This window comes from Myodes glareolus, chromosome 26 (genome assembly GCF_982192425.1).
Source record: "Myodes glareolus chromosome 26, mMyoGla1.1, whole genome shotgun sequence".
NCBI lineage: Eukaryota > Metazoa > Chordata > Mammalia > Rodentia > Cricetidae > Myodes > Myodes glareolus.
Window position 1 is genome coordinate 11385495 of NC_142051.1, and position 27888 is coordinate 11413382.

General features: G+C 52.3%; 3 protein-coding genes and 2 long non-coding RNA genes across 14 annotated transcripts in view; 2 read left to right on the forward strand and 3 right to left on the reverse strand.

The window, feature by feature from the left end:
• On the forward strand, positions 1-10459 carry LOC125389556 (uncharacterized). 3 transcript variants are annotated; one of them, XR_014999821.2, is made up of 4 exons: positions 3-272; positions 786-2770; positions 2945-3649; positions 10320-10459. It is a non-coding gene; the product is annotated as an uncharacterized LOC125389556 (long non-coding RNA). The 3 variants fall into 3 exon arrangements; XR_015736719.1 differs by having other exon boundaries at positions 1-272; positions 786-3649; XR_015736720.1 differs by lacking the exon at positions 10320-10459 and adding an exon at positions 6281-6419 and having other exon boundaries at positions 1-272; positions 786-3649.
• Positions 757-8557, reverse strand: Arhgef25 (Rho guanine nucleotide exchange factor 25). Of its 6 annotated transcripts, none has more exons than XM_085683451.2 (17): positions 8384-8557; positions 8012-8126; positions 6411-6494; positions 5603-5817; positions 5383-5478; positions 4729-4805; positions 4501-4567; positions 4218-4321; positions 3927-3996; positions 3732-3821; positions 3541-3633; positions 2822-2872; positions 2563-2640; positions 2176-2376; positions 1868-2048; positions 1487-1602; positions 757-1181 (listed from the first exon to the last, which is right to left on the reverse strand). In XM_085683451.2, exons 1-17 carry the CDS (start codon positions 8480-8482, stop codon positions 1074-1076), a joined length of 1845 nt encoding a protein of 614 aa, XP_085539577.1. In that variant the 5' UTR covers positions 8483-8557; the 3' UTR covers positions 757-1073. The 6 variants fall into 6 exon arrangements, with proteins under 6 accessions (XP_085539577.1, XP_085539575.1, XP_085539576.1 ...); XM_085683449.2 differs by having other exon boundaries at positions 1391-1602; positions 8384-8556; XM_085683450.1 differs by lacking the exon at positions 8384-8557 and adding an exon at positions 8237-8302 and having other exon boundaries at positions 1391-1602.
• Positions 8898-14161, reverse strand: Dtx3 (deltex E3 ubiquitin ligase 3). Of its 3 annotated transcripts, none has more exons than XM_048418105.3 (6): positions 13685-14161; positions 12402-12463; positions 12174-12244; positions 11067-11796; positions 9904-10121; positions 8898-9572 (listed from the first exon to the last, which is right to left on the reverse strand). In XM_048418105.3, exons 3-6 carry the CDS (start codon positions 12200-12202, stop codon positions 9497-9499), a joined length of 1053 nt encoding a protein of 350 aa, XP_048274062.1. In that variant the 5' UTR covers positions 12203-12244; positions 12402-12463; positions 13685-14161; the 3' UTR covers positions 8898-9496. The 3 variants fall into 3 exon arrangements, with proteins under 3 accessions (XP_048274062.1, XP_048274063.1, XP_087758071.1); XM_048418106.3 differs by having other exon boundaries at positions 11067-11815; positions 13685-14156; XM_087901945.1 differs by lacking the exon at positions 13685-14161 and adding an exon at positions 13428-13501.
• Positions 13249-15258, forward strand: LOC148117731 (uncharacterized). The gene is made up of 3 exons (XR_015736718.1): positions 13249-13455; positions 14280-14357; positions 14497-15258. It is a non-coding gene; the product is annotated as an uncharacterized LOC148117731 (long non-coding RNA).
• Positions 15168-27888, reverse strand: part of Pip4k2c (phosphatidylinositol-5-phosphate 4-kinase type 2 gamma) — a 15155-nt gene continuing 2434 nt past the window's right edge. The window contains exons 2-10 of the mRNA XM_048418107.3: positions 27577-27674; positions 25677-25773; positions 24710-24853; positions 19216-19362; positions 18994-19032; positions 18389-18502; positions 17746-18013; positions 17409-17512; positions 15168-17264 (exon numbers count right to left, since the gene is read on the reverse strand). Of these exons, the coding sequence (XP_048274064.1) occupies positions 17184-17264; positions 17409-17512; positions 17746-18013; positions 18389-18502; positions 18994-19032; positions 19216-19362; positions 24710-24853; positions 25677-25773; positions 27577-27674 (1092 nt within the window). The 3' untranslated portion in view covers positions 15168-17183. The remainder of the gene's footprint in view (positions 17265-17408; positions 17513-17745; positions 18014-18388; positions 18503-18993; positions 19033-19215; positions 19363-24709; positions 24854-25676; positions 25774-27576; positions 27675-27888) is intronic.

Sequence of the window (27888 nt, forward strand, 5' to 3'; positions counted from 1 at the left end):
CAGGGGACCGGTGGACACAGTGGACACAGATACATAGGGACCCAAAAGCCATCTGGGTCTCTGTACCCTTGGCTGTCCCTGTCCCAGGGGCTGTGCCAGGAGATGGGAGGGGTGAAGACCTCTTCAGCGCGCCACTCTTAGCTCTGGGCCTAAAGACTCCATTCCTATTCAGTGTGGACATACCTTCCCCCTTCCTGCAAAGAGGGAGAAGGAGACTCCCGATCCTCTCCACATTCCCAGTCTTCGGCAGGACATGGAAGCCTCAGACAAAGGTACCCTGAACTATTTATTTATTTATTTAATCTATCTATTATCTATTATTTAATTATTTATTTTTACACTGGATATTTTATATACTAGTATCTAGATGTTGGGGGAGGGTAGTAGGAAGTGAGCCTTCTGGTACAGAGTTTGAACCAAAGAATAAATAGAACCCAGAAGGACCAAATAAAGGGGAGAATACATTAAGATAACTTCAGAGTTTTCCCTAAGCCCCAGGTGTGGACTGAGAGATGCTGTAATTAATTGCAGGTGGGAGACAAAGACAGAAGCTCTTTTGACCTTCTATCCTCTTGTTTAGTTATTCACTCTGTAGACCAGGCTGGCCTCGAACTCACAGAGATCTGCCTGCCTCTGCCTCCTGAGTGCTGGGACTGAGGGTCCTGGCTCTGCCCTTCTCACAGATCTCTCCTAGGGTACTTCACCAATCCATTCGCACTGCAGCCTCTCCATCTCCCCACCACCAAGACTGCAGCCTAGCGATGTAACAAAACTTTTATTCACAGGAAACTGGAAAACAAAATCACAACGAAACCAATCATTTCTATCTGGCCCCAGCCCGAGCCCTCCCTCCAAGCCCCTACATATCCTCCATCTGAGGGATGCATGCATGGAGTAGAGCTGACGGATCCTGCATTCCTTGTGCAGAGCAGAGGCCTTGCAGGTCTAGGCAGGCCCCTCTGTGTTGAGCTCTCCCAGTTTTGCCCATCCTCTCTGGCACATCGCCAGGATTGTCCTCCCGTTCCTCGAGGAACCAGTGGCTGAATCAGCACCATGCCCAAGGCCTTCATCACCTACAGCTCATCTTCATCCAGTTTTGCCAGCCTGGCCTGGCAGGGAGGGGTGCTCAGAGCTGGAAGGGCTGGAGGGTGGCGAGGAGTCTGGGGGTTGTCACTGAGAGCCTGCAGGAAGATTCAAGCCAGAGAATCAACAGAGGCCACCAGTCTACCCTCACCCCTCTTTCCAGGTAAAGCTCCTAGCCAGGTCACCCTCCTCTTGCCCCAGAATTAAAGTGAAGAAGTTAAGGATGTAAAGTAGCAAAGTCACACAAAAGGAAGGTGGGGGAACAAAGGCCCTCCCTTGTACCCTAGTAGTGAACTCTTCCTCATACCTGTATATCCAGGGGTAAGGGTGCTCTGGGCACCTCCCCTTTGGGCAAAAGCAGCAGGGAAGGGAGGGAGCCATTGATGGGTGTGTGCATGCTGACCTGGGCCAGGTCTCCAGGCCGTATCCTCCCAGGGCTCCCTACCCCAGGCCCTCCTGACCGCCCCAGGCTGTTGGTCTGGCTCTCCCGTCTCTGGTACTCAATGGGTGACTGCAATGCTGGGGCAAGGCAAAGAACAGAGATGTATTACAGGAGAGACAGGTTAAGCCCCCTGTTTCTTCTCCCTTCCTCCCATTTGCCTGCCCTCCTAAGTTAGCCAATGTAAAATGCTTGGGACTTTTTAGAGGATGCTGGGTGGATGGAGGAGGGAGAAGTGCCAGGCACAAAGAACCAAGGGTTGGGATTTGGTCCGGGGGGGGAAGGGGGTTTCCGGAGGTCAAAAGGCTTTGTGAGCCTACTGCAAAGGGATGATGGGAGCTTCACCATTGAGAAAGTCACGCTGGCTTTCCAGGATCTGGGCCACTTGCTTGATCCAGGCCTGACTGACTGCAGGGTCTGAAGCCTGCAGAACATAGCGCTGGATCCCACCTTCTGGCCCCCTAGAGGTCAGCGCAAAACGGCAAGGGTTGCCTTGGAGGTTGCCCTCCAGTCCTAGACAGCTCACCTAAAGTCGCGATCAGAAACAGTCCTCAGATTCTGCAGGCCCCTCCACCAACCCCAAGAGTCAGACATCCACCGTGAGGCCTCCCTCACCCGTCCCAGCCTACTCCCTTTCTGATGGCCCTCCCCACCTTGATGCTGCTCTTGTACACATAGCCAGGCTGTGTGCCACCTCGACCTCCTCCTCCCAGTGCCTCACTGAAGATGACGATTTGCTCAAACAGGAAGACACGTCTCTCTCGACCCCGGGAAGAAAGCAGACCCCCAGCCTCAGGCTCTGTCACCAAAAATGTGTCCTGGCCCAAGAGCTTCCCCTGAGCTGTCAGTTTTCCCTGAAACCAAAGGACATGGCCTCTGAGAAAGCACAAGAAGGGTCTGAAAAGAGCACCAGCTTCTCCCTCCCCACCCCCACACTCCCAGCTAACCCCGGTGGAGCTGCTCAGAAGGTAATTCCTTATAAGGATCCAGAGTTCTAAGACCTGAGCCCAAGAACTGTGGTTTCCGGCCGGTGCCCATACCTCGAATCCCCGCAGTCTCCCCAGCGACATCATGTCGTCACAGCGCTTGGGCACGAAGCACATGACCTCCACAGCTTGCTAGGATACAGGTGAAGAGCGGCATTGTTGGACAAGCAGAGTCATTACTGGCAAAAAGGCCTCTCCACACATCACCACCCCAGGGGCCTCTCCCTAAAAGCCAGACATCCCGAGCCGCCCAGAGACTGAGGTACCCACAAGCCTAAGAGGACAGGGTGGGTAGATGTCCTGGGAACCTCACCTCCAGCTCTTCAGTATCCATCCCAGCCCTGCTGTAATACTTCAGAAAATCCTAGGACATAAAGAGGAGGCGCTTAGGGAGGCTGTGAGCACATCCACGGAAGCACTTGTTTCCAATCCCCAGGGCACGAGGGATGACCTCTGGAGAGGATTCAGAACCCCAAAGATGACTGAGGAATCACCCGTCCCAGCCAGCCGTGTCCTCAGGGAGAAGGGTGGTCCTGCCCAGCCAGCGGTGTCCCCAGGGAGAAGGGTGGTCCTGCCCAGCCTGCTGTGTCCCCAGGGAGAAGGGTGGTCCTGCCCAGCCAGCGGTGTCCCCAGGGAGAAGGGTGGTCCTGCCCAGCCTGCTGTGTCCCCAGGGAGAAGGGTGGTCCTGCCCAGCCAGCCATGTCCCCAGAGAGAAGGGTGGTCCTGCCCAGCCAGCAGTGTCCCCAGGGAGAAGGGTGGTACTGCCCAGCCTGCTGTGTCCCCAGGGAGAAGGGTGGTCCTGCCCAGCCAGCCGTGTCCCCAGAGAGAAGGGTGGTCCTGCCCAGCCAGCGGTGTCCCCAGGGAGAAGGGTGGTCCTGCCCAGCCAGCGGTGTCCCCAGGGAGAAGGGTGGTCCTGCCCAGCCAGCGGTGTCCCCAGGGACTAGGGTGGTCCTGCCCAGCCAGCGGTGTCCCCAGGGACTAGGGTGGTCCTGCCCAGCCAGCGGTGTCCCCAGGGACTAGGGTGGTCCTGACCTTGAGCAACAGCTGGTATTTCATAATTCTCTGCACAGGTTTAATGAGGAGGTCATTGAGCTGCAGACGGTGTCCCAGCTGCTGCCTGAGGTCCTGGAGACAGGGACAGGTCAGTTATGTAGCCTGAAAAGCCTGTTCATGCTGATTCTATGCTTTTGTCCCCTCCACCCTCAGACGCCTCACCCACTGACCTCAAAGTAGCTGTCCCCAAATTCTGACACCACATGTTCTGACTTGGGCTTATTCTGACAGTAGACCACATACATATGCAGCCGGCGCTCCTAACAGGGATAACGTGGAAGAAAGTAAATGGTAACAAAAGAGGCCACAGCTCCACTGAGCCCAGACCCATCACAAGCCCTTTCCCTGCTAGGGCCCAGCCTCACATGTTTGATGAACAGCTGAGCCAGCCAATCAGGATCTTTCAAACACTGCTGCAGCTCCTGCAGGAAATAGCTGGAAGAGTTGGGAGACCGGCAACACATCAAACCCTCCTAGAACCCCTCTGCCTTCTTACAATCCAGATCTTCAGTTACAAGCCCTGGTCACGCCCCCTACAGAACTCCAAAGGCTCCTTGAGTCCCAGTGAACCCTTGGTTCTGTTACAGAATCTAGGACAGAGAGATTACCAGATGAAGGCCCTTCCCCAGCACCGGGCTCAGGGCTCCATCACTCACTCTCGGTGCCACTCATAGATCTGCTGAATGTTTCCAAACACAATCCTGTCACGACCTCGGAGACTCTCCGGGACCCCCTGGGTAGCCATGGTAGCCATGTAACCCTGTAGGAAGGATGAGATGGTACTATGAGTGCGTGACCTCAGCTCCCGGTGGCCCTAACACAGAGTCCAGAGTGGAGGGTGCCAGGAAGGTGGTCCAGAGAGTACCATCTCCTGCAAACAGCCCCAGGCAGAGGGAAAGGGCAAGTGGACCGTGTCTGGGAAGGAGAAGAGAGAACTACCTCTACAATCTGTCCCAAGTCATCCACATACATTTTTTCTGTTTCTACCAGCTCGCTCAGGACAAACCTAGGGGTACAAGGCAATACGAGGATGCCGTCACTTAAGAATGTAGACCTTCTTAGCTAGCCAGTTCTTCTTAGACTAAATGACTGTTCATCACCACAGCCACCCTCCAAGGGCCGCAAAATGTGAGGGTGTTCAGCAACTGGAGCGCGCTGTGAACTTACATACTCCTTTCCAGGGCTACCCTCTTCTGCTCTTCCTCATTCTGGGGGGCTTGAGACAAGGTCTCCTCTTCAGGTGCCTGGAAGGTAAAAGCATCCCAGGGCAAAAGGGGATACATTCTCAGTGAGGAGAGCCTTCTCAGATCTATATTCATTTGTTGGTTTTGTTTTGTTTTGAAGATTTGTGTTTTGAGACAGGGTCTTTCTATGTAGCTCTGGCCGTCCTGGAACTCACTATATAAACCAGGTTGGCCTTGAACCTACAGAGATCCACTGGTTTCTGCCCCCTGAGAGCTGGGATTACAGGTGTGGGTCACCATACCTGGCTTAAGATTTTATTATTATTATTATTATACTGTTATTGTTATTATATAGGTTTTGGGGGTATCACTGTGTGCTGGTACCCACAGAGACCAGAAGAGGGTGCTGTTTCCTTTGGGTTTAGAGATACAGGACTTGTGAGTCACATGGGTGCTAGGACCAAAACTTGGGTCTTCAGGAAGAGCAGTGTGCTTAACCACTGAGCCATACTCCAGCTGTTGTTTGATTGGCTTTGAAGCATGATCTCATATAGCCCAGGAGGGCCTGGAACTTGAATGTAGCTGAAGCTGGCCCTGAACAGGTGCATGCCCCGTGACCCGTTCTATTTCTTCATACCTGTGTCTTGTCCCCAGGACCCTCCAACAATGTAGTCAACAAGGTTAGCTCTGGCAACCCTTCTCCTGGGGCTAGCGTTGGTTCCAGCATCCAGTTCTAAGGCCAGACAGAGTTCCTGAGGTCATGAACAGCAGGCGGGCTCCCCAGTGACCAGTGACCCCAACCTGCTGCCCTCTTCCCCAGGGTCCAACGCCCTGCTTCCGTGGCACTCCCTGCTCACCTCATATTGTCCCGTCTGACCACTGTCTGCCTCAGTTTCCACACTGAGACAATGTTTGGAATGATCCAACCACTTCCTCAGGCCACTTACTGGCCCAGGGGGGACTGGAGAACAGGGGTGAGAGCTGAGGCCAGAGCTGAGGCCAGACGGGGCAGCTAGACCCGAGGCAGCGGACGCTGATCTGCTCCCCTCACTACCAGCAATGGAATAGGATTCTAGTGGGAGAACAAGACAGCAGTTGATGGGCATGGCCCCAGCTCCAGACTTAGGGTGCTAGGGGAACTTCCAGCCTGACCTCTCCGTGATGTTCAGACCCTGCTTTCCAGGGTCCCCTCTTTTGCCAACCCTCATTCGAATTGGCCAGGAGAGAAATCTTTGCAAGGCATCCTGGAGTGGAAGGACAGTAAACACCTGAGTCTGGGCCTGTACTCCCCCAGTTCCATGTGGAGGTCCCCATACCCTGAGCATAGTACAGATATGGGGGTGGGGGCAGCCATCTGGGCAGATACTGGAGACTGGGGGGGAGCCATCTGCTTTCCTACAACACTCCCCCTTCCAATAGGTACAGACCATTCTCCCAGCGAGGGGTGAGGACAAAAGAGCTCAGCTGTCTGCCACCCCCAGACCCCTCCTCCTCCAACTGAAGTAATTACTATATAATTTTTTTTTTTTGGACAGCCCACCTTTCCAGCACACGCATACACGCAACAGAGGGGGCAGAGAGGATAGCTCAGCAGTGTTATCTTTGGCCAACAACCACGAAGAGCTGCAGCCCCAGTTCTTATAAAGCTTACAGACAGTTACCCACCCACCCCCGGTTCGTCCTTCCTCTGCTCTCTTTTCTGGAGACTTTTCAGCCAACTGATTTGAGGGTAAATGCTTGGTTCTGGACCTAAGAAGACCGTGAGAGAATGTTTCCTCCTAACCAGCGGATTATAGGAAAGAGATGAGTCCTCGGACCCTTCCTCAACTTGAATGAGTAGAAACCGAGTAGAAAGGGCCTTAGATAGTCTCTGTTAAATCACTTTCCTGGAAAACACACGTACAGGTCCCATCCCTAAATCCCTAGGGCCGGAGCAAGCAGATGCCCCAAACCCCAGCTCAAGTCACCCCCCAACTCAACGCTGCCCCCCAAGACCTCGCACTCACCACGTCCCCCCCGGGCGAAGCAGCAGCCGCATTTTGCCAGCACTTTTCGAATCACACGGGGACAGGCACAGCGACCCCCTTTGTGACCCCCCCGCATGGCGCCCGGGGCCCCCCGCACCCCCCACCCGGGCCGGCCATGCAGGGGGAATCACGGGGGGCGGGGCGGGGACGGCGCAGGGCGCACACCCCCCTCCCTCCCACCGGGGGCCAGGCTTGGGGAGGGGGGAGAAAAGGGATGGGAAGCGGGGGTCCAGGAGTAGACGGAAGTCGGGGCAGGGGAGTCTGGAGGGAGGGCCGTGCGGGGCTGGGCCGCGGAGTTGGGCGGGGAGGGTTTCCGGAACCCTGGCGGTGCGGGGCCCAGGGTCCAGATGTCCAGCCAGAGGGAGGGACACTGGGGGAGGCCCGGTAGGGATGCGACAGCAGCTCCAGCTCCGTCTCCGGCCCCGGCTTAGAGGTGGCTCTAGGCCCGGGCGGGGTGGTGCGGGGGTCGACTCCCGGAGCCACTGGAGGTGCGCGGGTCCGGGCAGAGCGGCGAGCGGAATAACAGGCCGGGCCGCGGTGCAGCCGCGGGGAGGGGCCTCTGGGCCCAGCTCCGCCTCCCCCGCGCTCCTCCAGCCCCCTCCCCCAGGCACCACCGTGCTCCCACTCCACGTCCCGAGACCTCCACCCCTCCTCCCTGCCTGGGTTCCCCCGCTCGCCCGCTATCCTGCTCCCTCTGGCACCCCAGCTGCGACTGCGGGTCGCTGGGTTAGGCGAGAAGCCTGGAGGTGGGGTCTGCCTCGGTCTCCCCTTGGCCTCTGAGATGAAGGATTCACTAGATGGGGCCTTGGCTTGTGTGAAACGTTCTGGGGTTCTGGCTGTCTCCCCCCCCCCCCGCCCCACGCAGGGCATGCGTGTTTGGGGAACACTTTGTGAGGAACACAAGCCAGGTGCCGCCCTCTCCCCCGACCCTTCTTTTCCTCCAGGCCCCAGAACTCCAAGCTAAAACTAATCACCAATTAAGGCGAAGTCCAGGCGCCTGAGCTGGCCGAGGGCCAGGGGTGGGGCGCGGGGACACTCCACTCCGCCTTCGGGGGCTTGGGACCCGCCGAAGTGAGGACACACATCGGGCTAGAAGGCGAAGAGAAGCGTGGTGTCTGCGATTAAATGGTCCCATGCAAATTAGGTACAAACCTTTATGTTAATATGAACAGCATCTATTTGAAGTCACCACTTTGCGCAGGATGGCAAACTGTGCCCCACCCAAGCCCAGCTTCTTACCCGGCTGCAAAGCCCAAGCGCGGACCTCAGGTTCGCGCTCCCCTGTTTGCTCCTCCTCGGTACAATCACTCTCTGTCTTGGTACTCCCAGGCCCTAAGGAATCTCTCTTCGGGGGCTGCCGAGACAGAGTCACTGTAAGGAACCCCCTCTTAGGCTGCCTTGACCTCCCCCTTTCCCTCTCCCTCCTGTCAAACAGCACATTATTCTGAAAGGTTCAACATGAACCTGGTCTATGGCCTTTATAACCGAACTTATGGATCCCCGTGACTGCTCCATACAACTTTTGTATGCGGGTAAACTGAGTCGTTGAGTGCAATTCTCCTAAAGTCCCCTAAAGACCCCCCCACCCCACCCACGGTCCCTCCTTCTTACCCCCTCCTGCCCGGGTACGGCGCATGCGCGCAGCATGCCCCCCATGACCCCCAGTATCCGGTCAGTGCGGCCAGGGGTGGGGCGGTCCGGGGGCTTCATGCTGGACCCCTACCCTGCCTCAGGTTTCAGGGCCGAGGGGCTACGGAAGCTGGGGGGCTCTGAGGCCTGCGCGCGTCCGGGGAGTTGCTACTGCCGAATCCGCCCCCCTGCCCGGCTCCGCCCCCGCTCCCACCGCAGCCAAACTTCGCAAAAGGGGTAGGGTTGTTCCTTTCTCCACAAACGGAGTTGAACAACAAACAAACCCCTCTTAGTCCCGATTCCATCCATCGAAGTGCGGCCTGGGGCTTTGCAGGGTTATTGCAGCGCCCAGCGCTAGCTCCATCCTGTTCTCCAGGGTCCCCGGAGGTAAAGGGACTGTGTGGGCACGCAAGGATTCCCCAATCCCCCATCTCTTCCTCAGCGGGTCCTGCTCCCCACCCCCACCCTGTCCAAGGAGCAGAGAACGGGTGTGGCATAGAGTTGCATATTTTACTTTATTTTTATTAAATTAAAAGCTACAGTCTGGCAGCAATTCCAGAACAGGGTGAGGAGGCTCCTTATAGAGGCAGGGAAGAGCGAGGGAAAGACAGACTGACAGAGACAGACACAGGAGAGAAAGGATCCGTTAAGGTAGGACTACTGTTATCTTAACACACAGCTGGCTGGGGGAGGCAGCTAATATCAGTCCAATGAAACAGTACAGTATTCAGGGGCTGGAGCTCAAGAGACCTCCATCCTCCCTACCCAGGCCCTTTCTCAGCTTAGTCACTGGAGCACAGTACATACCAGGAGAAGCCTAGGACACTGGAGGAGCAGGGGCGTAGAGTATGTACACGGAGTGCAGGGAGGGGAGTCTTGGAAACCAGCCTCTGCCAGAGGGGAGTGGCTCAAAGGGCACAGAAGCACTTGGCCAATGGGGGGCAGGGGAAGGGGCTGTCCCTTTCCCCACTGAACTCCCACCCCAGTCAGACAAATCCCCTCGTGGGTGTGTGGGGGCAGAGAGAGAGGAGGAGAGAGGCTTCCGTTGGATCCTAGTAAAGAGGACAGCAGAGGCCTTGGCAAGGGGGATGTCCTTCAGTCATCTGTGATACCCTTGGCTCTCAGTTCCTCTTGCACCCTGGTCAGGTAGGTGGGGTCCGGATACCCAAACCTGGGGCAAAGAGAAACGAGGGTGAGAGTTAGCTGTTTGGACTTGCTCATTACTACCCACCCTCATTTCGAGAGACTCGGTAGAGGCCAAATTCAGACCCGTCCCCACTTCTCCAAAACCAAGATAAGCCAGAGTCTGCAGGGGTTTTTTTTTGGTTTTTGTTTTGTTTGGTAAGCTGAACACATCAGGACCAGGATGAAAACAGAATGAGGAAGTGGTGGGTGGTCTTCTCCAGTTAGGAGACTCCCGGAAGAGAGGATAGAGAACTCCCCAGAGTAGAAATGGAGAGAAGGGGAGGAGGCAGGGGGAGGGAAATGAGGAGGAGTCGCACAGCTGGGGTCCCCCTGTGCAGCTGGTCTTGTGGTGGATGTCGTTCCAAGTGATGACATTGGGTCTCCCTGTAGTCATGGACGTGCCGATAGTGAAGGTGAGACGCTGGTCAAATGCCTTTCGGAACAGGGTCAGCACCTTGTTGCCCTCGGGGCAGTCCGGGAGGTAGGCCACCCGTGTGGTACCAGGATACCGAACTCCTGGGTTCGGGTGTTCAGCCTGAGAAGAAGGGAGGCAGACTGGATGGAAAGCAGCCGGCAGGGCGGTCTCAAAGGCCTGGGTACCAGGCAAGGGTCATTCTGGCCCACCTTTGTCTGTGCATCCTAACAAGGCCGCCAGCCTTCCAGGGAAAGGATGGCTTTGGGGCCTGGGCAGGAAGCCTGTTTCTGGACATGATTCTTACTGTTAATCCCTCAGGTCTCAATTCAAGAGCAAATGGACTCTCAGAAGTGATGGAAATCACTTTCCAGATACCACAGCAAAAATGTGACAAAAAAATTTATCTTTTTGCCATTCCCTCCTCCTCTACCTAAAATCCTAATGCTTCTGCCACTGCCTCTTGTCTCCGTTTCTGTTTCTTCCTTTCAGAGTCTCCGTCCCTCTGTGAACCAGCTGTACATGACTCTGTCTAGCAGGAAGACATTTACCTTCAACTGTCACCAAGCTTTTATTGTCTCATAATTCAGAACACAGTAGCACCCCAGCTGTTAGGATGGCCCAGTTCCTTCTGTTGTGCCTGCCTGTACCTGGGTCCCCAACTCCAGACGTTCCCTCGGCCAAAACTCTGTCAGGGTACAAGCGGTCAAGCCTTTCCGTCATACCTGGTTCTCAGGGTTTTTTTTCCCCTTGTTTGATTTGGTTTTCTTGGGGGCAGGGATTGAACTCAGGGCTCCCCATATACTAGACATGTGCGCTACCACTGAGCTATGCTCTAGCCCTCATACTTAAGTTTTACATGTGCCTTTGGGTCATGATGATAAAAAAGCTGGTCCTCAAGGAGACACCCCCCTCCCTGGCTCCAGAGCACCAATTCCTAAGGCATGCTGGGAGATAGCAAGAGTTCGTCATGTCTAACAACATACTTCCCACATCGCCTATTTTTCTGAGGCCAGAAAAGTGAACTTAGAGGAAACCAGTGGGTAGGGGGAACTGTGGTCTTCTTACCCCCTGGACACCGGGCGGGAAGACATACTGGATGACAATGGTGCCGTACTTCTCATAGCTGGGTAGCAGAAGGGTGGCATCCTTGGAGACCAGCATCCGCCCATTCTGGGGCTGGTTGCCCACCAGCTGCCCATAGAATCGGCCACACATGGGGCAGGCTTTTTTCACCTGCAGGGCCCGCGTGATGCAGCCCTCACAGAAAGAGTGCCGGCACTTCTCCAATGTCTTGGCATTCTGGATCTCCCCCAGGCAGATGGGGCAGGTGCTTTCCTGTTCTTCAGCCTCCTCCCGAAGACGAGGAGGAAGTGGAGGGGGCAGGGGAGGAGGAGGAGGGGGGAGCCCTCTTGCTCCTGGGGGCAGGAGTGGGGCTGCTCGAAGAGGAGGTGGACCTGGGCGGTGCAGCTCAGGGTGCTCCCCACCACCCCCCAAAGCCAGGCAGCCCATGAGCTCCCCCTGCCTCTGAGCTTTCTTCAGCTCTTTCTCAGCCTCTTTCAGTAGCCCCTTGAGAGCCTTCCGGGCCAGGTAGAGCCCATTGGGAGGGACTGGGGGAGGACCCTGTGGGGAAAGCTGGAGCACGTAGATGTCAGAAGTCTCGCCATCTATGAGGATGGACACTCGGTGCTCCTCCCGAAGCCGGGCCAGCCGGGCTGGGGTCTCCTTGCTCAGGAAGTCCCACACAGGCTTGGAGACAGTCACTTTGTTCTTGCAGGTGCCTCCACAGGCTGCCATTCTGGACAGGACGAACGACACTGCCCCCAGGGTGAAAGGGACTCAGAGTGGGGAGTCCCCATTTGGCACATATAAGTGCCTCCTACTTCAGGTTCCTCCCAAACCCCACATCACCTCCTGTTTTCCTCAAAGGCAACCCCTAACACCTCCAGCAAACTGGTTTTCTACCTCCCCTACTCTCCCATAGTCCCAGCACCTGCTGGGAAACAAGCCTTTCCATTGTCAGCATTATCTAAGCCAAGCACCAACCTTGCTTGCTTCTTTCATTTCTCCCCTGACTGCAACAGCCTGTCCCTTCCCCTTCCCCCTCGGGGTGGAAAAAAAAAATCCGGCTCTTCAAACAGGGAGGGAAACTTCCCACCCTCCATTTTTGCTCACTTTGATCCGGAAGAGCTTAGAATTGGCATGCAGGCTCACTCCTTTTCCCTGCTACTTGGAGATTGTGTGGCCTAGGGGGATGAGAAAGAAAACGAAATAAGAAACCTTGTCTCTGACCCCCACAGGCCCCCAATCAGGAGCCCTTGAAACAGACAGGAACCTAGAGTAGGGCTCCAAGGCATGGGATTCCTTGGAACATGGGAGGAACATGAACTGGGGTGCAGGTACCTGAAAAGACCATGGAAGATGGTGGCAGAAGTCTCTCCACTTCCACTTTCAGCTGATCAGAGCTGGGGACCAGGAAGGTAAAGACTTATGATAGTATTTCCTCAGTCAACCCAGAAACAAAACACTTCTGTGTCCTGGCCTCCCCGTAGAAGTCCATGCTGAGCTACTCAGAGTTACTCAGGGAACTTCATCTTAACTCCTTTTCCCCCCAGTGCAGAGAGATAGTCTAGGTGCAGATAAAACCCTCGGGATGAAGGTCGTAGTTGCCTCCTCCCTCAGATTGCACTGACAGAAATATTTCCTATGCTCCTCGGCTTTACTCTGCATTCTCAAATAACTCAAGTCCCTGTTGTTGATGGGGACCTTTCCTTGAGAGCCGAAGTCTGTTAGGGATGCCAGCAAAGTGATAGAAGTCCCTGCAATAACAAGTTCTCACTGTCACCTTTAAACCCAGTGCCCCAAGAGCTGTTGTCAGCTCCTGGGTCTGAATTTAGGAGGGGCGGGTCTCAAGCAGGAGCTCAGCTAGAGGGACCCCACGCTTCCCCCCTGAGTCCTGTCACATTCAGCTCCGGGGCTGTTCCCACTACACAAAGTGCAGCTCAATTAGGAAGTGGGGCCATTAACGTGACCTCAATTCCTTGACTCATCCAAAGAAGAAGCCGCTGTCCGTTTGTGCCTCCATCCTAGGGCCCTTAAGAGGAAACCCTAGAATCCCAGCCCGCATGGTCTGTGCACGATGAAATGCCCCCACCCCAGCAGAGAGGACCCAGGATCTAGGTGTCCTAGCTCCAAGCCCTGCTGGCACAGCACAGGGAGGCGGGGCCACAGTTCAGTCTGGTCTAGCATTCCTCTGGGGCAAACCAGGCCGGACACGAGACCCATCTCTCCCGCCAGACAGCGGCCACCAGCAGGGACGGCGAGGAAGGGCAAGGGTCCCCTGGGGGTGTCCACCGAGGCACCCCCGCCCTTCTCCCCCAGGCCTGCCCCCAGACCCATCCAACCCGAAACCGACTCCCGCATTCCTACTCGAGGAAGCCCCGAGTCCCGGCGCTGGGTGAGGGCGTGTGTCCACCCGACTGCGGCCCTCCGAACCCCCGAATGGAGGCCGGGGCTGGAGGTGCCGGCAGGACGATGGGCCCAGCCCCGGCGCCGCCCGCTCCCGGCGCCGCGCGCGCCCGGGGGTCGAAGGCGGAGGAGGGGGCGGAGGGAAGCCGGGGGCTTGTGCGACTGCGGGCCGGGCCTGGGGGGCACGCGGTGGGTGTGGGGGCGCCGGGCTCACCTACCTCCCGTCAGCGCCGCCATTGCGGGTCACATGACTGAGGCTGTTGCTGGGATGACGGTCCGGGCCTTAGCAACAAGGGGCGGGGGAAGACCCCGAGAGGGTGGAAGGGGATGCCGGGGTGCAGACTGAGCGAGAGGAGGGAGGACAGCACCCTCTCCCCTCGGCGGGTGATAGTTACCGTTTCCTTTGACCTCTCCTACCCGGGAGCCCCTGCCTCTCTGCCCCAGAACAAAAATGGAGGCGCAGATCCAGTCTTCAGAGGGAGGGGTGGCGTCATGTAACCGAGGGTAGGAGGTTAAATCCCTGAGAAACGCCACTCTCTTGGCGTCCCCCCTCCTGGAGGAGCCCTCTCCCCTTTCCTTTCCCAGTCAACTGCGTGGCACCTCTGGGAACTAGTAGTGGATGGGTGCGTGAGCAATGCCGGCGGGTATATGGATTTGGAGGGGAGGGCGATCTTTTGAGATCTTACGCTGTAAGAGCTTTACAGGAAAGATGTTGGATGGGAAGAGTTTTAGTAAAAAGAAAACATTGGTACTACACAATAAAACCTGTGACTAAACTATTTCCATCCCTCCCTCAACTCTGCCTCCTTCTAGAGCGTTACCTCCGGTGACCCCCCACAGCCTGTTGCCAGATGGGGACTGGTGACTAGTTTTCCACAAATAGAGACACAGGTTGGTGCAAAATGTGAAGTAAACAGTTTCTTAATTAAAAAAAAATGGCTTGGGGTGGTGTTGGTGTCAAGTACGTGGCTCAAATAGAGTTAAAAATTCCCAAAGAAAAAAACCTCTGCTCTGCTCCGTTTCCCAGCAGAACAGTCTCCGCCTCCTGCAACTCGCTTCCCTGGGGCCACATCAAGCCAGGTTTTTCCACCAGCCAAAAGACCTCAGCCAAGACGTCCTGAATCTCCCAGACCAGCAATAACCACGTCATCCACCCCTTTCCATCCCCTCCCCCCTGAACTAGAGGACTGGTCACTCCCTCACTTTCCCAGGACCCTGCTGTACTCTTCCTGCCCTCTAAGTACACGGCTTTCCCAGGAAGCCTGGGTGAGCAGAGAATTCCTTCCCAAATAGCTGGTACGAAGTACCAGTAATCAGTAATCAGAGCCCTGGGGAAGAGGGCCGCATCATCTCACTCCTTCCTAGACATCATTACTTCTCAATCACCACGAAGTTGAGGAATGTTTCCCACTCCCGTGTCTCCACTCCACACCTCTAAATCCACAGCCACCTTAGAAACCTCCCACAAACCAGGGAGCCCAAAAACACCTTAAAGACCAATATTTTATTTTTTGTTTGTTTGTTTTTCGAGACAAGGTTTCTCTGTAGCTTTGGGGCCTGTCCTCTTGTAGACCAGGTTGGCCTCCAACACTCAGAGATCCACCTGCCTTCTGCCTCCCGAGTGCTGGAATTAAAGGTGTGTGCCACCAACTCATGGCCATTCCTCAGCATTTTCAAAGGGAAAAAAAATTCTGTGAATGATTAGGACTGAATAATTTATTTTATTGTGATATTGAGAGTAAATACAGATATTATTAATAAAATAAAAATGATGGAAAACAGAAGCAATAAATGAAGATGACCACGCTGCCCATAATACACAACCTCAAGGTTAGAGAATCCAGTTCTAAAGAACGGCTGCTGGTGTCACAGGGCTTTATTGCATCGACAGGGAAAAGGGTGACTGTGGTCTGGAAGAGGTCCAGCAGGTAGGTCCCTCCTACCCGACTGGGCATTCCTTTTGCTGCCTACTTTGGTGTAAAGGAGAAAGGGGAGCTTCTCCCTGAGGACCTTCATGGCTTATGAGACTGACTGGTCAGGCCAGCTACACAGCACTGTCCACCTCTACCCCCACCCCAGAGTGTGGAGGTCTGTCTTGGTTCCAGAGACAAAGACAATCTATCTCATCATCTTTCTTCCCCAAGACAGTCTCGTGTATCCTTGGCTGGCCTCAACCGTGCTATGCAACTGAGGATGACCTTGAATACCCGATTCCCCTGCCTTCATTTCCCAGTGCTAAGATTGTAGGTGTGCACCACCACACCTGGTTTACGAGGCTGGGGATGGAACCCAGAGCTTTGTATATACTAGGCAAGCACTCTACCGACTGAGTTATAATCTCCAGTGCTCAAACCCATACATTTTTTGAGTTTTCCAGAGACCATGTCTCACTCTGTAGCCCAGGCTGCCCACGCTAGCCTTGAACTCTCACCAACTCTGCCACAGCCTCCTGAGTGCTGGGTTTCACAGGCATGAGCTGCCATGCCTAAGCTCCTCTGCATTCTGAGGATATCACGCATTAACTCAGCTATCTTTGGAAGGGACTGGGTGATTGAGTTATGGCTCTGACTCCTCTCTGGGGGTGGGAACTGAAGATGACAAAGAGGCCATCTGTCCCCTGGGAGACACATTAGCAGTGAAAGATGGGGCAGAAGGGAACAGAATAACAAATCCAACTAGAGAAAGTGTTTGAGAAGAGGGGACAAAGTGTGCTAGGTACCTATGTCCAGGGATTGGGGATGCTCCCATACTCAAGATCTCTAACCTCTTGAAATTATGGAAACTGACCCACATGGAACTAGAAAGGGACCTTGGGAGTAACTGGACAGGAAGAAGGAAAACTTCAATAGGGAATGAACCTTGTACTCTGGCCTGTCCGCCCAGCCTCCGATGCCCCCCCTTCGAAGGCTCCACCCCCAGAGAAGGTGCAAGGTTCCTGGAGGTGCAGCAGCAGAGGCCCCACACCTGCCCCTAGGCTTGGGCACTGCTGGCCACGTGGGGCTCTGGACACAGAAGTACTCATGGGTACAAGTCAAAGTGGGGTGGGGTGGAGGAAAAGAATGGGCAGTGATGACGGGACCTTCTCCATTCTCTGTATAGTCACAAAAGTCCACTTAGGTCCTGCCTATGTGAGGTGCCAGCCTGCTGACCACTGCCCACCTCACCTCCAGGCCAGGTTGTCCATGTGTGAATGCCTGCACCCACATCTGGAGTCTCCTGAAAGCCCTCCATTCCAGGGCCTACAGGAAGGAAGCATGCCACAAAGAGCCCTATAAAGGTATTAGCAAAATCCAGACATTCAGTTTGTTCCACACAGCAAAGTGCGTCCAGGGTAGTTGCTTGAGTCACGTCCACTGTCCAGTCAGGTCCCGAGATGGCAAACAACCCCTACCCCCAGCTCCTCCTATTTCATAGAAACAAGATATTTTTCAAAGATCAAGGCACTTAGGAGAGTCAACAACAACACTCTAATGAAGCAAGAGGGCTTACTGGGAGCAGGGAGAGCGGGCAGGAAAGCAGACAAGGGGAGAAAGGAGAGTGTATTTCTCGGGCAGGAAAAGCCTATCCGCCAAGATGGAATGATTTGGAGGGAAGGAGCCTGCAGCCTGAATTTAGCAAAGAAGAGAAGGAGTAGTAGCCAAATTCAGTTCCCCCAAGACTCTCAGAACCCGCCACCTTCAACATAAAGCAGCAATCACCACGGAGTCAGGCAGGCTCTTAGGCAAAGATGTTGGCAATAAAATCCAGGAATCGCTTAGCATACTGCTCAGGATGGACAGTCGAGATCTCTGCCCCGGCCTGTGAGAAGAAATAAGGAACAATGTGTGAGGTACCCACCACCTTCCCCACCTCTGTCCTCCCTCAGCTGCTGGCCTCACACCAGAGGCCTTCTTTCCAGAGGACAGTCAGGCCAAGAAAGGAAAGGCTTAGGGGAACTCTCACCCCATGCTTGACGGTTTTGGCTGCATGAGCTGCTTTCTTCTTGGCATCATACTGTGTTAGAATGTCAATGAGACCCATGAAATAAACCTCCTTCTGGGGGGCCCCTAGGGAGAGAGAAGCAATGAAGACAGGAGTCAATGAGACCCAAAAAATACACCTCCTTTCTGGGGGCCCCGGGGAGAGAGAAGCAATGAGGACAGGGCACAGACAGTCCAATTCCTTTCCCCCTGGAGTCAGTTTTGTTATGAAAAGCTAATCAGCTTCTCCATTCACCACCCCGGTCTCTGTCCCCCAAGGACCCCCACCACCCCCTTAACATTTCCAGGGTCTCTCTCACCCTCAGCACTCCGGATGGCATAGACATCGATGAAGGACTCAAACTCTCCTGGGCCCAGGGGCCGGTGGGAATGGATGTAGCCTCCAATGCCCTCGGGGGAGGTGCCATAGGAGCCCACCAGAGCAGGAGGCCCAGCCAGGTTACAGTCTCCATCCCACTCTGACTCGTCCTCCCGTGCGGGCCCCTCCTCCTCTGGCTCAGAGCCCCGGATGATGTCGTGGATGCCCAGCAGAAGGCTGTAGTCCATGATCTTCAGCTGCACTAGAAACTGAGACCCACGAACACATCAGAAACCCCAGATTTCCCACCCAGCTGCAGCTACCACCCACGCATCTCCTTCCTTGAATCTCTGGGCCCTCCTGGGAAAGGAGCATATGAACTGAGGTCACGGCATACCACCACGAATAGTGCCCCAGTCCTGAAGCACCTCGGACAACTCCCAGCCAGTGCCCCATCCCACTCGCTGCCCCACCACTAGGGATTTTCCCTATTTCATCTGCAACCCCCATTCAGAGAACCCAAAAATAAAGGCAAGAAAAACCTTGTACTATGAATGGAAGACAAAAAGCAAACTGTTCTAAAAAACAATAGGCATTTCTTCTTCTTGTATTAAGTAAGGCACTTCGAAGCACCCAATCCTTACCTCCACATCGCGCTTCAGCTTCTCCAGAAATACTTTCTTCTCTTCTTCACCAATATACACTTTCTGGTTCTTGTTGAGGAAGTCCATATCCTTAAGAGTAGGCAGTTCTTTAACCTAGAAGAGGGAATATACCCCTTACCCAGGTCTCAGAGAACCCTGCCCCACCCAGGACTCTCTAGCTCGGAGGCTCCGAAGGGAGCAGCTGCCCACAGCTTTGCCTGGACTCCACCAGCTGTTCCTCCCATCACGCCCACCACTGTCTGCTCATGGACTGCAGTCAACACCCTCCAGACTGACTTTTCTCCTCCTTCTCAGTAAAGACAGCTACCTGAGCACAGAGCTCAGAGAGAGACGGAGATGAGGATTTTGCTCTTCACACCTGGTACCCCCATCCCCGAACCTTCAACACAGAACAAGCAATGTTAGCGACAGCACAGCCACCCCTGCTGCCCCCCAGATCAGTAGTCTAGGATCTCTTCTCCTTCCAGCAGTTTAAGGTAAGAACAAACAGCTGGCGAGCTGTATTCATCATGGAGAACGGCTTCTTTATCCTAAGCAATCCCTCTGCCCCGCCCCTATCCAGTGTCACCTACAAGGAATATTACCTTTTCCTTATCGCTAGCTTCCCGGGACACTAGTGAGCCCTGTGGAGAGACCACAGACTTAGAAGAAATAACAGAGACCGCCAGAAGCCCAGTCTGTCCCTAAGGGGAGCAGTCAAATCTATACCACTCCTTTAGTAGCAACCACCCAGTGCCCTCCCAACTCTTCCCGCATTCTCAGGCCAAGAGTAGCCTTTCCTTTAGCCCAGGTTATCCTGTTCTTACCTTGAGGTCATACTTCCTGTGCACAGGAAGACGGTGACTAAACATATTTCGCATGACAAGCATGTAGCTGTCCTCATTTTCTACACTGACTCGGTACATGCCCAGGAACTGGGGCAGAAGCGTGTTGCCATGACACTTCACTATGTACTAGGGAAGAAAACGAGAGGAAGGAATAAGGACAGGATGCTAGGAACCGCAAACAGCTCAGGGACAGGAATCTAAGCACGGCTGCTCCAGGGCCCAGCGGGACACCTCAAGCACAGAGGTTGCAAAGTCAAGAGGCAGCAGCTCCCTAAAAATGGTCCTGGCCACCCAGCCTCTGAAGCCCTGCCTGATTTCTTCTATTTACAAATCTCTCGTACTTTTAAAGCACGTTTCCCCATCTCACCGCTGCCGTTCTTTGCTGTCCCACGAGTCTCACGGCTGGGGTGGGTCTATCTCTAGCTTCTAAGCATTATGATCACAGGAATGAGCCGTTTTGCCTCCTTACCTTTATCATTTTTCATGAGGAAGGTAGGTATTGTTATTTTTCTCTCAAGATTTACCACTTTTGGGGGATTCTTTTTTCTGTGTATTCTTTTTTTTTAAATTTATTTATTTATTGTATATACAATATTCTGTCTGTGTGTATGTCTGCAGGCCAGAAGAGGGCACCAGACCTCATTACAGATGGTTGTGAGCTACCATGTGGTTGCCGGGAATTGAACTCAGAACCTTTGGAAGAGCAGGCAATGCTCTTAACCAGTGAGCCATCTCTCCAGCCCCTGGGGGATTCTTTTTTATTAATTCATTTAAATTTATTTTATGTGTATTGGTGTGAAGATGTCAGATCTCCTGGAGCTGGAGTTACAGACAGTTGTGAGCTGCCATGTGGGTGCCGCGAACTGAACCCAGGTCCTCTGGGAGAACAGCCAAGTGCTCTTGACTGCTGAGCTGTCTCTCCGGCCCCCAGGTATTGTTATTCTTATTTTGGACTCTGTGTAAGTGTCACAGAACTGGAATTAAACTTAGATTATTGATGAAATGATTTTATCTAAACCAATGCTTCTTGTTGGGCTAGGTTCCTATAACATGTCTACAAGGAGACTTACAATTAATTTGGATTTTTTTTTAATAAACACTTTTTATTTTTATTTTTTGGTTTTTTAAAATATGGTTTCAATACCCCTGGCTGTTTTAGAACTTGCTGTGTAGATCAAGCTGGCCTCAAACTCACAGATCTGCTTTGAACTCAAAGATGCTGAGATTAGCCGGGCGGTAGTGGTGCATGCCTTTAAACCCAGCACTCGGGAGGCAGAGGTAGGCAGATCTCTGTTGAGTTTGAGGCCAGCCTGACCTACACGAGCTAGTTCCAGGATAGGCTCCAAAGCTACAGAGAAACCCTGTCTCAAAAAACCAAAAAGAAAAATAAAAGATGCTGAGATTAAAGGTACACGCCATCACATGTTTACTTTTCTATTTCTGTGTCTGCGTGAATGCCCCAGGAGGCCAGGGAACTGGATTTACAGACAGTTGTGAGCCACTGGCCACACCCGAGTTCAGATGCTCTGGGGACAGGAAGTGCTCTGCCCACTGAGCCATCTCTCCAGAACATTTTTGTTTTGTTTCCTAAGTCAAGTCAGATGTCATCAGGCTTGGGGTGAAGAGATGGATCTTCAAGAGGACCAGGGTTCAATTCCCAGCACCCACATGGTGGCTCACAACCACCTGTAAGACCCCTGTAAGGTTCCAGGGGATCAAAAGGTCTTTCATGGCCTCTTTAGGCATCAGGTATGTATTTGGTACACAAACATACATGTGAGCAAAACACCCGTACACATAAGATACAACAATAAAATATTAATAATTGTCAAATTACTAAAATGAAATAAGCACTTGATCCTCTCCTCTCTGGTGTATGAAGTCCTTCTGCATATGTGTTGCTTTTATTTGTTAATAAAGAAGCTGCTTTCGGCCAATGGCTTAACAGAATATAGCCAGGTTGGAAGGTGTATATATATATATATATATATATATATATATATATATATATATATATATATATATAGAGAGAGAGAGAGAGAGAGAGAGAGAGAGAGAGAGAGAAGGCAGAGTCAGAGAGAAGCCATGTAGCTCTGGATGAAACTTGTACGTGGTGATACACAGATTAATAGAAACAGGTTAATTTAAGACATAAGAGCTAGCTAGCAATATGCTTAAGTGATTGACCAAGCAGTGATTTAAATAATACAGTTTCTGTGTGATTATTTTGAGTCAGCGCGGTTGGGAAACTAACAAGCAGCTCCCCCCACCAACACCTCTCCATCCCCTAAGGCTGGTATTATAAGAACCTGGCTTGCAATTTGAATTCTTTGAATTTCTTTCTGACACAGGGTCTCAAACTTCCTATATAGTCAAGGATGACCTTGAACTTCTGAACCTCCTGCCTCCACCTCCTGAGTGCTAGGACGACAGGCATGTGCCACTGTGCCTTGTTTAGACGGTGCTCGTTTTTGTGCACACCAGGCAAGCGCTACACCAGATAAACTACATTCCCAGCCCACAGTTTAAATTTATCATCTGGGTTTGGTGCTACACGTCTGCAATTCCAGAATGTGGGGGTTGAGGAGAGAGGGGTATAAATTCAAGGCCATCCTGAAAACCTGTCTCAATAGAAGAAAAGCTGTACTTCAGGGCCAGAAGTATAGCTGAGTGGTACAGAACCTGGTTCTGGGTTTTGTCCCCTAAAACACACTTCTTGGGCTGGAGATGAGCTCAGCCAGCAGAGGGCTCGTGTGGTGCTCACACCCTACAGTCCCAGCAACGGGAAGTGGAGTCCAGAGGATCAGAGGTCATCTTCAGCTACATGGTTCAGAACCAACCTGGGGTCCACGGGACCCTGTCTCAAACTAAACAAAACCTCTCTCTGCCTTGAAAGATAACCTCAGAAAAGCAATCAACAGAGAGCTGCAAAGGTGGCTCAGCAATTAGGAGCACTGGCTGTTCTTCCCGAGGACCCAAGTTCCATTCCCAGAACCCACACTGCCAGAACTCCAGTTCCAGGGGATCTGATATGATCTACTCTTCTGACCTCCAAGGGTAGCAGGCACATATGTGGTACATAGACAGACAAGCAGGCAAAACACCTGTACACAAAATTTATTTGTTTGGTTTTGGTTTTTCAAGACAGGGTTTCTCTGTAGCTTTGGAGCCTGTCCTGGAACTAGCTCTTATAGACCAGGCTGGCCTCGAACTCACAGAGATCCACCTGCCTCTGCCTCCCGAGTGCTGGGATTAAAGGTGCACGTCACCACCGCCTGTGTCACAAAATTTTCTTAATAAAAATGAAAGCAATAAATAAGCCCTTATTCATGGAAATACCCTAAATCTCTGAAATCCAATTTTAACCCTCAAGTCCTCAACGGTCTCCTCCGGCGGGGATTATTCAGCTGTGCACCTGATCCTCAGACAGTCCCCCCCCCCCACCCACTCTGCCCTCTCTGGTGGCCTCCTGTCCTGAGAGTCTTTCTGGATGCACTCAGGGCATTAATAATCCACACTGCCCACCCACACTTAGTCTCCTTCTTGGGCACTTTACTTGTCCCTTAAAATTTATATTTTATTTTATATTTATGTATTTTTGGTTTTTTGAGACAGAATTTCTCTGTGTAAAAGCTCTGGCTGTCCTGGAACTCACTCTGTAGACCAGGCTGGCTTCGAATTCTCAGAGATCTGCCTACCTCTGCCTCCCGGGTGCTGGGATCAAAGGTGTGTGCCACCTCACCTGACGAAAATTTTTATTTTTAAGAAATATTTTATTTTTATTTGTGTGTCCATATTCTTCCTTTCAAAACCACAGTGATGTTAAGTGGTGATGAATGGTTTTAATGAGCACTCACTTATGTAGAACCCCTAAAATGACACCATTAGTCTATTCTTTCCTGAATTCTCAGCCCACACCCTAGTCATCTCATGGACATCTGAAATCGGGAAGAACTGCATAAGCCACATCCAAACCCACACTATCTTTTCCCGGAAGCCTGCTCCTTTCTGCTTTCTGTTGTTGACAGGTGGTACTGAGCACTCGGAGGCTCCTTTGCCTTGAGTCCCAGCATCCTCACAGGTCTCCCATGCCCCTGCCTTCTCCTGCAGATGCTCCTCAGTCTCTTCTCACACTAAAATCGGCACCTCCACTCTCAGTGCCCCCCAGCCTACCCTTATATGCTGTCAGAGGGACATTCTAGACGTCTTCTCTCTCTCTTCTTCTGTCTATGGTACTAAGGACAGAAGGTAGGCCTCACACATGCTGGGTGTGAGCTGGACGCCCAGCCCTTCCTTTCTAAACATCAGACATCCCAGTTCCCTGAATCTCTGTGACTCACAGGCCCTTCCGTAGTTCGGCTCTAGTTTAATTTTCCTAACAGCACACATCCCAGCCGCACTAGGATTCCCGCGGTTTCCTAGCACTGAACACGCCCACGGATCCATGCTTTAACAAATACCATCCCCTTGCCTAGAGTGCCCTCTGCCACTTTGTCCAGTAACTAACCTCTACTTCCAGTCACTCAAACCAGTGCTGGGGTTGGCACCACAGCTCTGCAGCTACAAGTGCTTTTGCCTAAGCCTACCAGCTTCAATTCAATCCCCGGAGCCCAGATGATAAACGAAGAAAGCCAACTCCCTGAGCTACCTCCCCTCCATAAGCACACTGTGGCATGTGTGCACCCCAGTAAATAAACAAATGTAAAACACGCATATATTTTATCGAGACAGGGTTTTTCTGTACAGCCCTGGCTGTCCTGGAACTCACTCCATAGACCAGGCTGGCCTTGAACTCACAGATCCACCTGCCTTTACCTCCCAAGTGCTGGGATTAAAGGTATGTGGCCACCACACTCGGGTTAAAAATAAAAAGTTTAATTTAAAAAGTATCAGGGACTACAGCAATGGCTCAGCAGTTAAGAGCACTGGCTGCTCTTGCAGAGGACCCGGGCTGATTCTGAGCACCTATATGGCAGTTCGTGACTGTCTATAACTGCAGTTCCAGGAGATCTGACACCCTCTTCAGGCCTCTGAGGGCACCAGGCACATACACACACATGGTACATTGACATACATGCAGGCAAAACACCCACAAACATAAAATAATAATAAACTGAAAAAAGAATCAATCCCTGGGGACCAGTGAGGTGGCTCAGTGGGTACGAGCACTTGCCACCAAGCAGGATAACGTGGGCTTGGTCCCTGGAACCCACATGGCAGAAGGAAGGATGGCCAACTCTAGAAAGTTGTCCTCTGACCTCCAAGCTCATGTACACAAAATAAACAAAGAAACGGTGGCTTCAGATGATGGGTGCCAAATGGGAAGGGACACATCACGTCTACTAAATCAAACACAAGCAGGCAGGAAGAGGCTCTGTGAGTGTTTCTGCAACTCTTAAGTTTTCACAAAGAAGACCAAGTGCTGCTGGGGGAGCCGCACAGCTCGCAGGAGGAGGAACGGGGGGAGACTGACCTGGTGGTAGTTGGACAGGTTGCTGTGCATGTCCGCGATGTCCTCGCTGGACACTTCTTTGATGACTAGCGTGCGGTCATAGGAGATCAGAAATCGACCATCACTGCCTTCGCTCTCGCTCGGGGGGCTTCGAGTAAGGGACACCTAGAGACAAAGACCGGCTGTAAGCACGTGCACCTTCTGCTTCCTAGAAGATAGGAGGGTAATGGCCAAACAGCTGCTTCTCAGAGTGGGATGAAACTGCAGTAGCGCCTGTCGCAATGGTTCCCAAGCCTGACGACCTCAATTACATCCCCAGGTCCCACAGGGTGGAAGAACACAACCACTTCCAGAAAGGTTTCCTCTGATTCCCACAAACACACATTCACTAAAGCCACCTGCACCCACAATAAATAAATAAGATGCAAGAAATCCGGGGGAAGAGATTCAGCAGGCGTTCTTAACTGTGTTACCACACATAACTGAATGAAACCGAACGTAAAACTCTAAAGTATATACATCCTGTCTCCCCAGGACAGCTCGATCCGTCTCATTACATTTTCAAAGATGCCCCCCCCACAACGGTATTAGCCAAGGCTCTTGGTTCTCTAAACATAACTGTCCAACAGACTCTCTGGTTGTTGGGGACTACCCTCACCCCACAACAGACTCTCTAGTTGCTGGGGATCACCCTCACCCCACAACAGACTCTCTAGTTGCTGGGGACTACCCTCACCCCACAACAGACTCTCTAGTTGTTGGGGACCACCCTCACCCCACAACAGACTCTCTGGTTGTTGGGGACTACCCTCACCCCACAACAGACACTCTAGTTGTTGGGGACTACCTTCACCCCACAACAGACACTCTGGTTCCTGGGGACCACCCTCACCCCACAACAGACACTCTGGTTCCTGGGGACTACCCTCACCCCACAACAGACACTCTGGTTCCTGGGGACTACCCTCGCCCCACAACAGGCTCTCACCAAGTAGTCCTGATCATCAATGCCAAACCGGTCACGGAGGTTCCTGAAGACCTGGGGACAATATTCCTTGAACTTGAAATGACTGGGCAGATTTTCTCTGAAATACAGGTGTTCAAAGTAAGAAAACAGAATCACTCTACACTCATTGAAACTTGGTTGTTTATAAAGTATTACGTTATAAATAATCGTTACAACCATCGTCCTACTGTCTGATTTCATTCTCACAAAACCCTGTTACATATTTACTAAGTTAGCTATTGTCTTTATTTGGGTGGAGTATGTGCTCAAGTGTGTGCGTGTGTGGTGCACTTGAGTATGTGGGTGCACACACCTCTGTGCTCAAAGATGGAGACCAGAGGATGATGTCCAGTGTCTTCCTCTATTGCCCCTCCCACCTTATTGCTTTGAGAGTGAACCCAAAGCCTAGCATTTCTTATAGGTTGGCCCCCCAGCAAGTTCCCAGGATCCGCTTCTCTCTGCCTTCTCCAATGCTGGGAAAATGGAAACAGAGCTATGCCCAGATTTAAGTGAGTAGTGGGGCTCAGGTCTCAGAGCCTGCGACACAGGTGCCCTCTGCAGCAGGCTGAGCTGTCTCCTCAGCCCCAACTTTATTTGTTGTCTTAGTTTTTTTTGAGACAGGGTTGACCGAAATGTTATGCAACAGAGGCTGGCCTTGAATCCTGATGCTCCTGCCTTGTCTTCTCACCATGATTGGCTCCTCAAAGCGCTTTACAGGATACACTGCTAACATCCTACAGAAAGGAACACTGTCTCAGAGTGCCCGAGTGACCTGCCTAAGACAGGTCGTGCAGTTGATAAATGGTTTAAGAAGAACAGGGGCTTACTGTGCATCCAAACAGTAGCATTTCTTAAATCTCAAGCTTGGTAGAAATACCCTAAAACTGGCAGTGTTACTGATATTTCGAATGGTCATCTTGTACTAAAGGGGGATTAGAGGTCTCAATTATTTTTCACAGAATCCTACCAGATGATAATGATAAAGGCAACTGAATCCGAATGTATTTATTTGATGGACCGACCAGAAGACAAAAGGTGCACATATAAGAACATAGGTAACTCTGAAAATATTTAAATTTCAAATTTTTAAATTAATTAATTTATTTATAGGTTATTTTTGAGGTAGGGTCTCTTAGGAGTCCTGGCTATCCTGTAGCTTGGTATGTGGACCAGGCTGGCCTGGAACTCACAGAGATCTGCCTGTCTCTGCCTCCTGAGTGTTGGGATTAATGTACCACATGCATTTATTTATTTATTTATTTACTTACTTACTTATTTATATGTGCACACATGTGTGCACGTGTGTGCGTACGTGCGTGTGTCTGTCCTAGGGACTAAATTCAGGCTGTCAATCTTGGTTAGCTACAGCCCTTACCTATTTAGCCATCTGTTGGCCTTTAGATGTTTATGTTTATTTGTTTGTTTGTTTTTCACAAAACTGAACTTTTGCTTTAGAATGGACATGAGACTGTAAAACTTGTAAAAATTGACTTCTATACCTAAAACCTTCAACTCAACATTTTAAAACTATTTCCTGTTCTCTCTCTCTCTCTCTGTTTTTTTGAGAAAGGGTCTCACTGTGTAGTCCTGGATGAACTCAGAGAGATCTGCCTGTCTCTTTTTCCTGAGTGCCAAGATTAAAGGTGTACTCCACCAGGCCTGAATCCTGTCTAGTTTGTGTGAGTGTGGGTACGTGTGTGCCACAAAGCTCATGAGGTCAGAGGGCAGCCTGTGTGTCACTTCTCTCCTTCCACCAGGTGGGTTCCGGATGCTGAACTCTTCTCCCAGGGCTTGGCAGCAGTCACCTTACCCGCTGAGCCACCCCGCTGACCCCCTGCCATTCCTTTTCTGAATTTCCCCGAGAAGGGGGAAGACCACTGACCTGTGGAAGAGGTGATTGTTGACCTTGATCTTGGAGCTAGCCTTAAAGTCATCTGGCAATAACATCACCGGAGGAGGCACCTGGCTGAGCTCATTGATCTGAGGGGCCAAAGCACAAGGAGGGAAGTGGTGAGACGCTGGGCCTAGGCCAGAGTCAAGAGCAGGCAGCGCAAACCTCATTCCTAACGACCTCGGCAGCACGTCTGCAAGAAGTGAGAGAAGTAGCCTAGACGTGGGCTGCCCGAGGACAGACACCCCCACCCCCAAGGAACTTCACGCTCACAACAGCCACTTTATATTTGGCAAGCCCTGC

What these genes read in the sequence shown, in the direction of transcription:
- Arhgef25 (XM_085683449.2), bottom strand. Translation starts at nt 8,482, where the DNA reads ATGAAGCCCCCGGACCGCCCCACCCCTGGCCGCACTGACCGGATACTG. An exon ending in GTCAGACGGGACAATATGAG is followed by an intron (nt 5,479 to 5,602) that starts GTGAGCAGGGAG and finishes GTCTGGCCTTAG; the next exon opens with AACTGGATGCTGGAACCAAC. An exon ending in TTGGGGACAGCTACTTTGAG is followed by an intron (nt 3,634 to 3,731) that starts GTCAGTGGGTGA and finishes CCCTGTCTCCAG; the next exon opens with GACCTCAGGCAGCAGCTGGG.
- Dtx3 (XM_048418105.3), bottom strand. Translation starts at nt 12,202, where the DNA reads ATGCCAATTCTAAGCTCTTCCGGATCAAA. An exon ending in CTAAGCTCTTCCGGATCAAA is followed by an intron (nt 11,797 to 12,173) that starts GTGAGCAAAAAT and finishes CGTCCTGTCCAG; the next exon opens with AATGGCAGCCTGTGGAGGCA. An exon ending in TGCACAGGGGGACCCCAGCT is followed by an intron (nt 9,573 to 9,903) that starts GTGCGACTCCTC and finishes TCTTTGCCCCAG; the next exon opens with GTTTGGGTATCCGGACCCCA.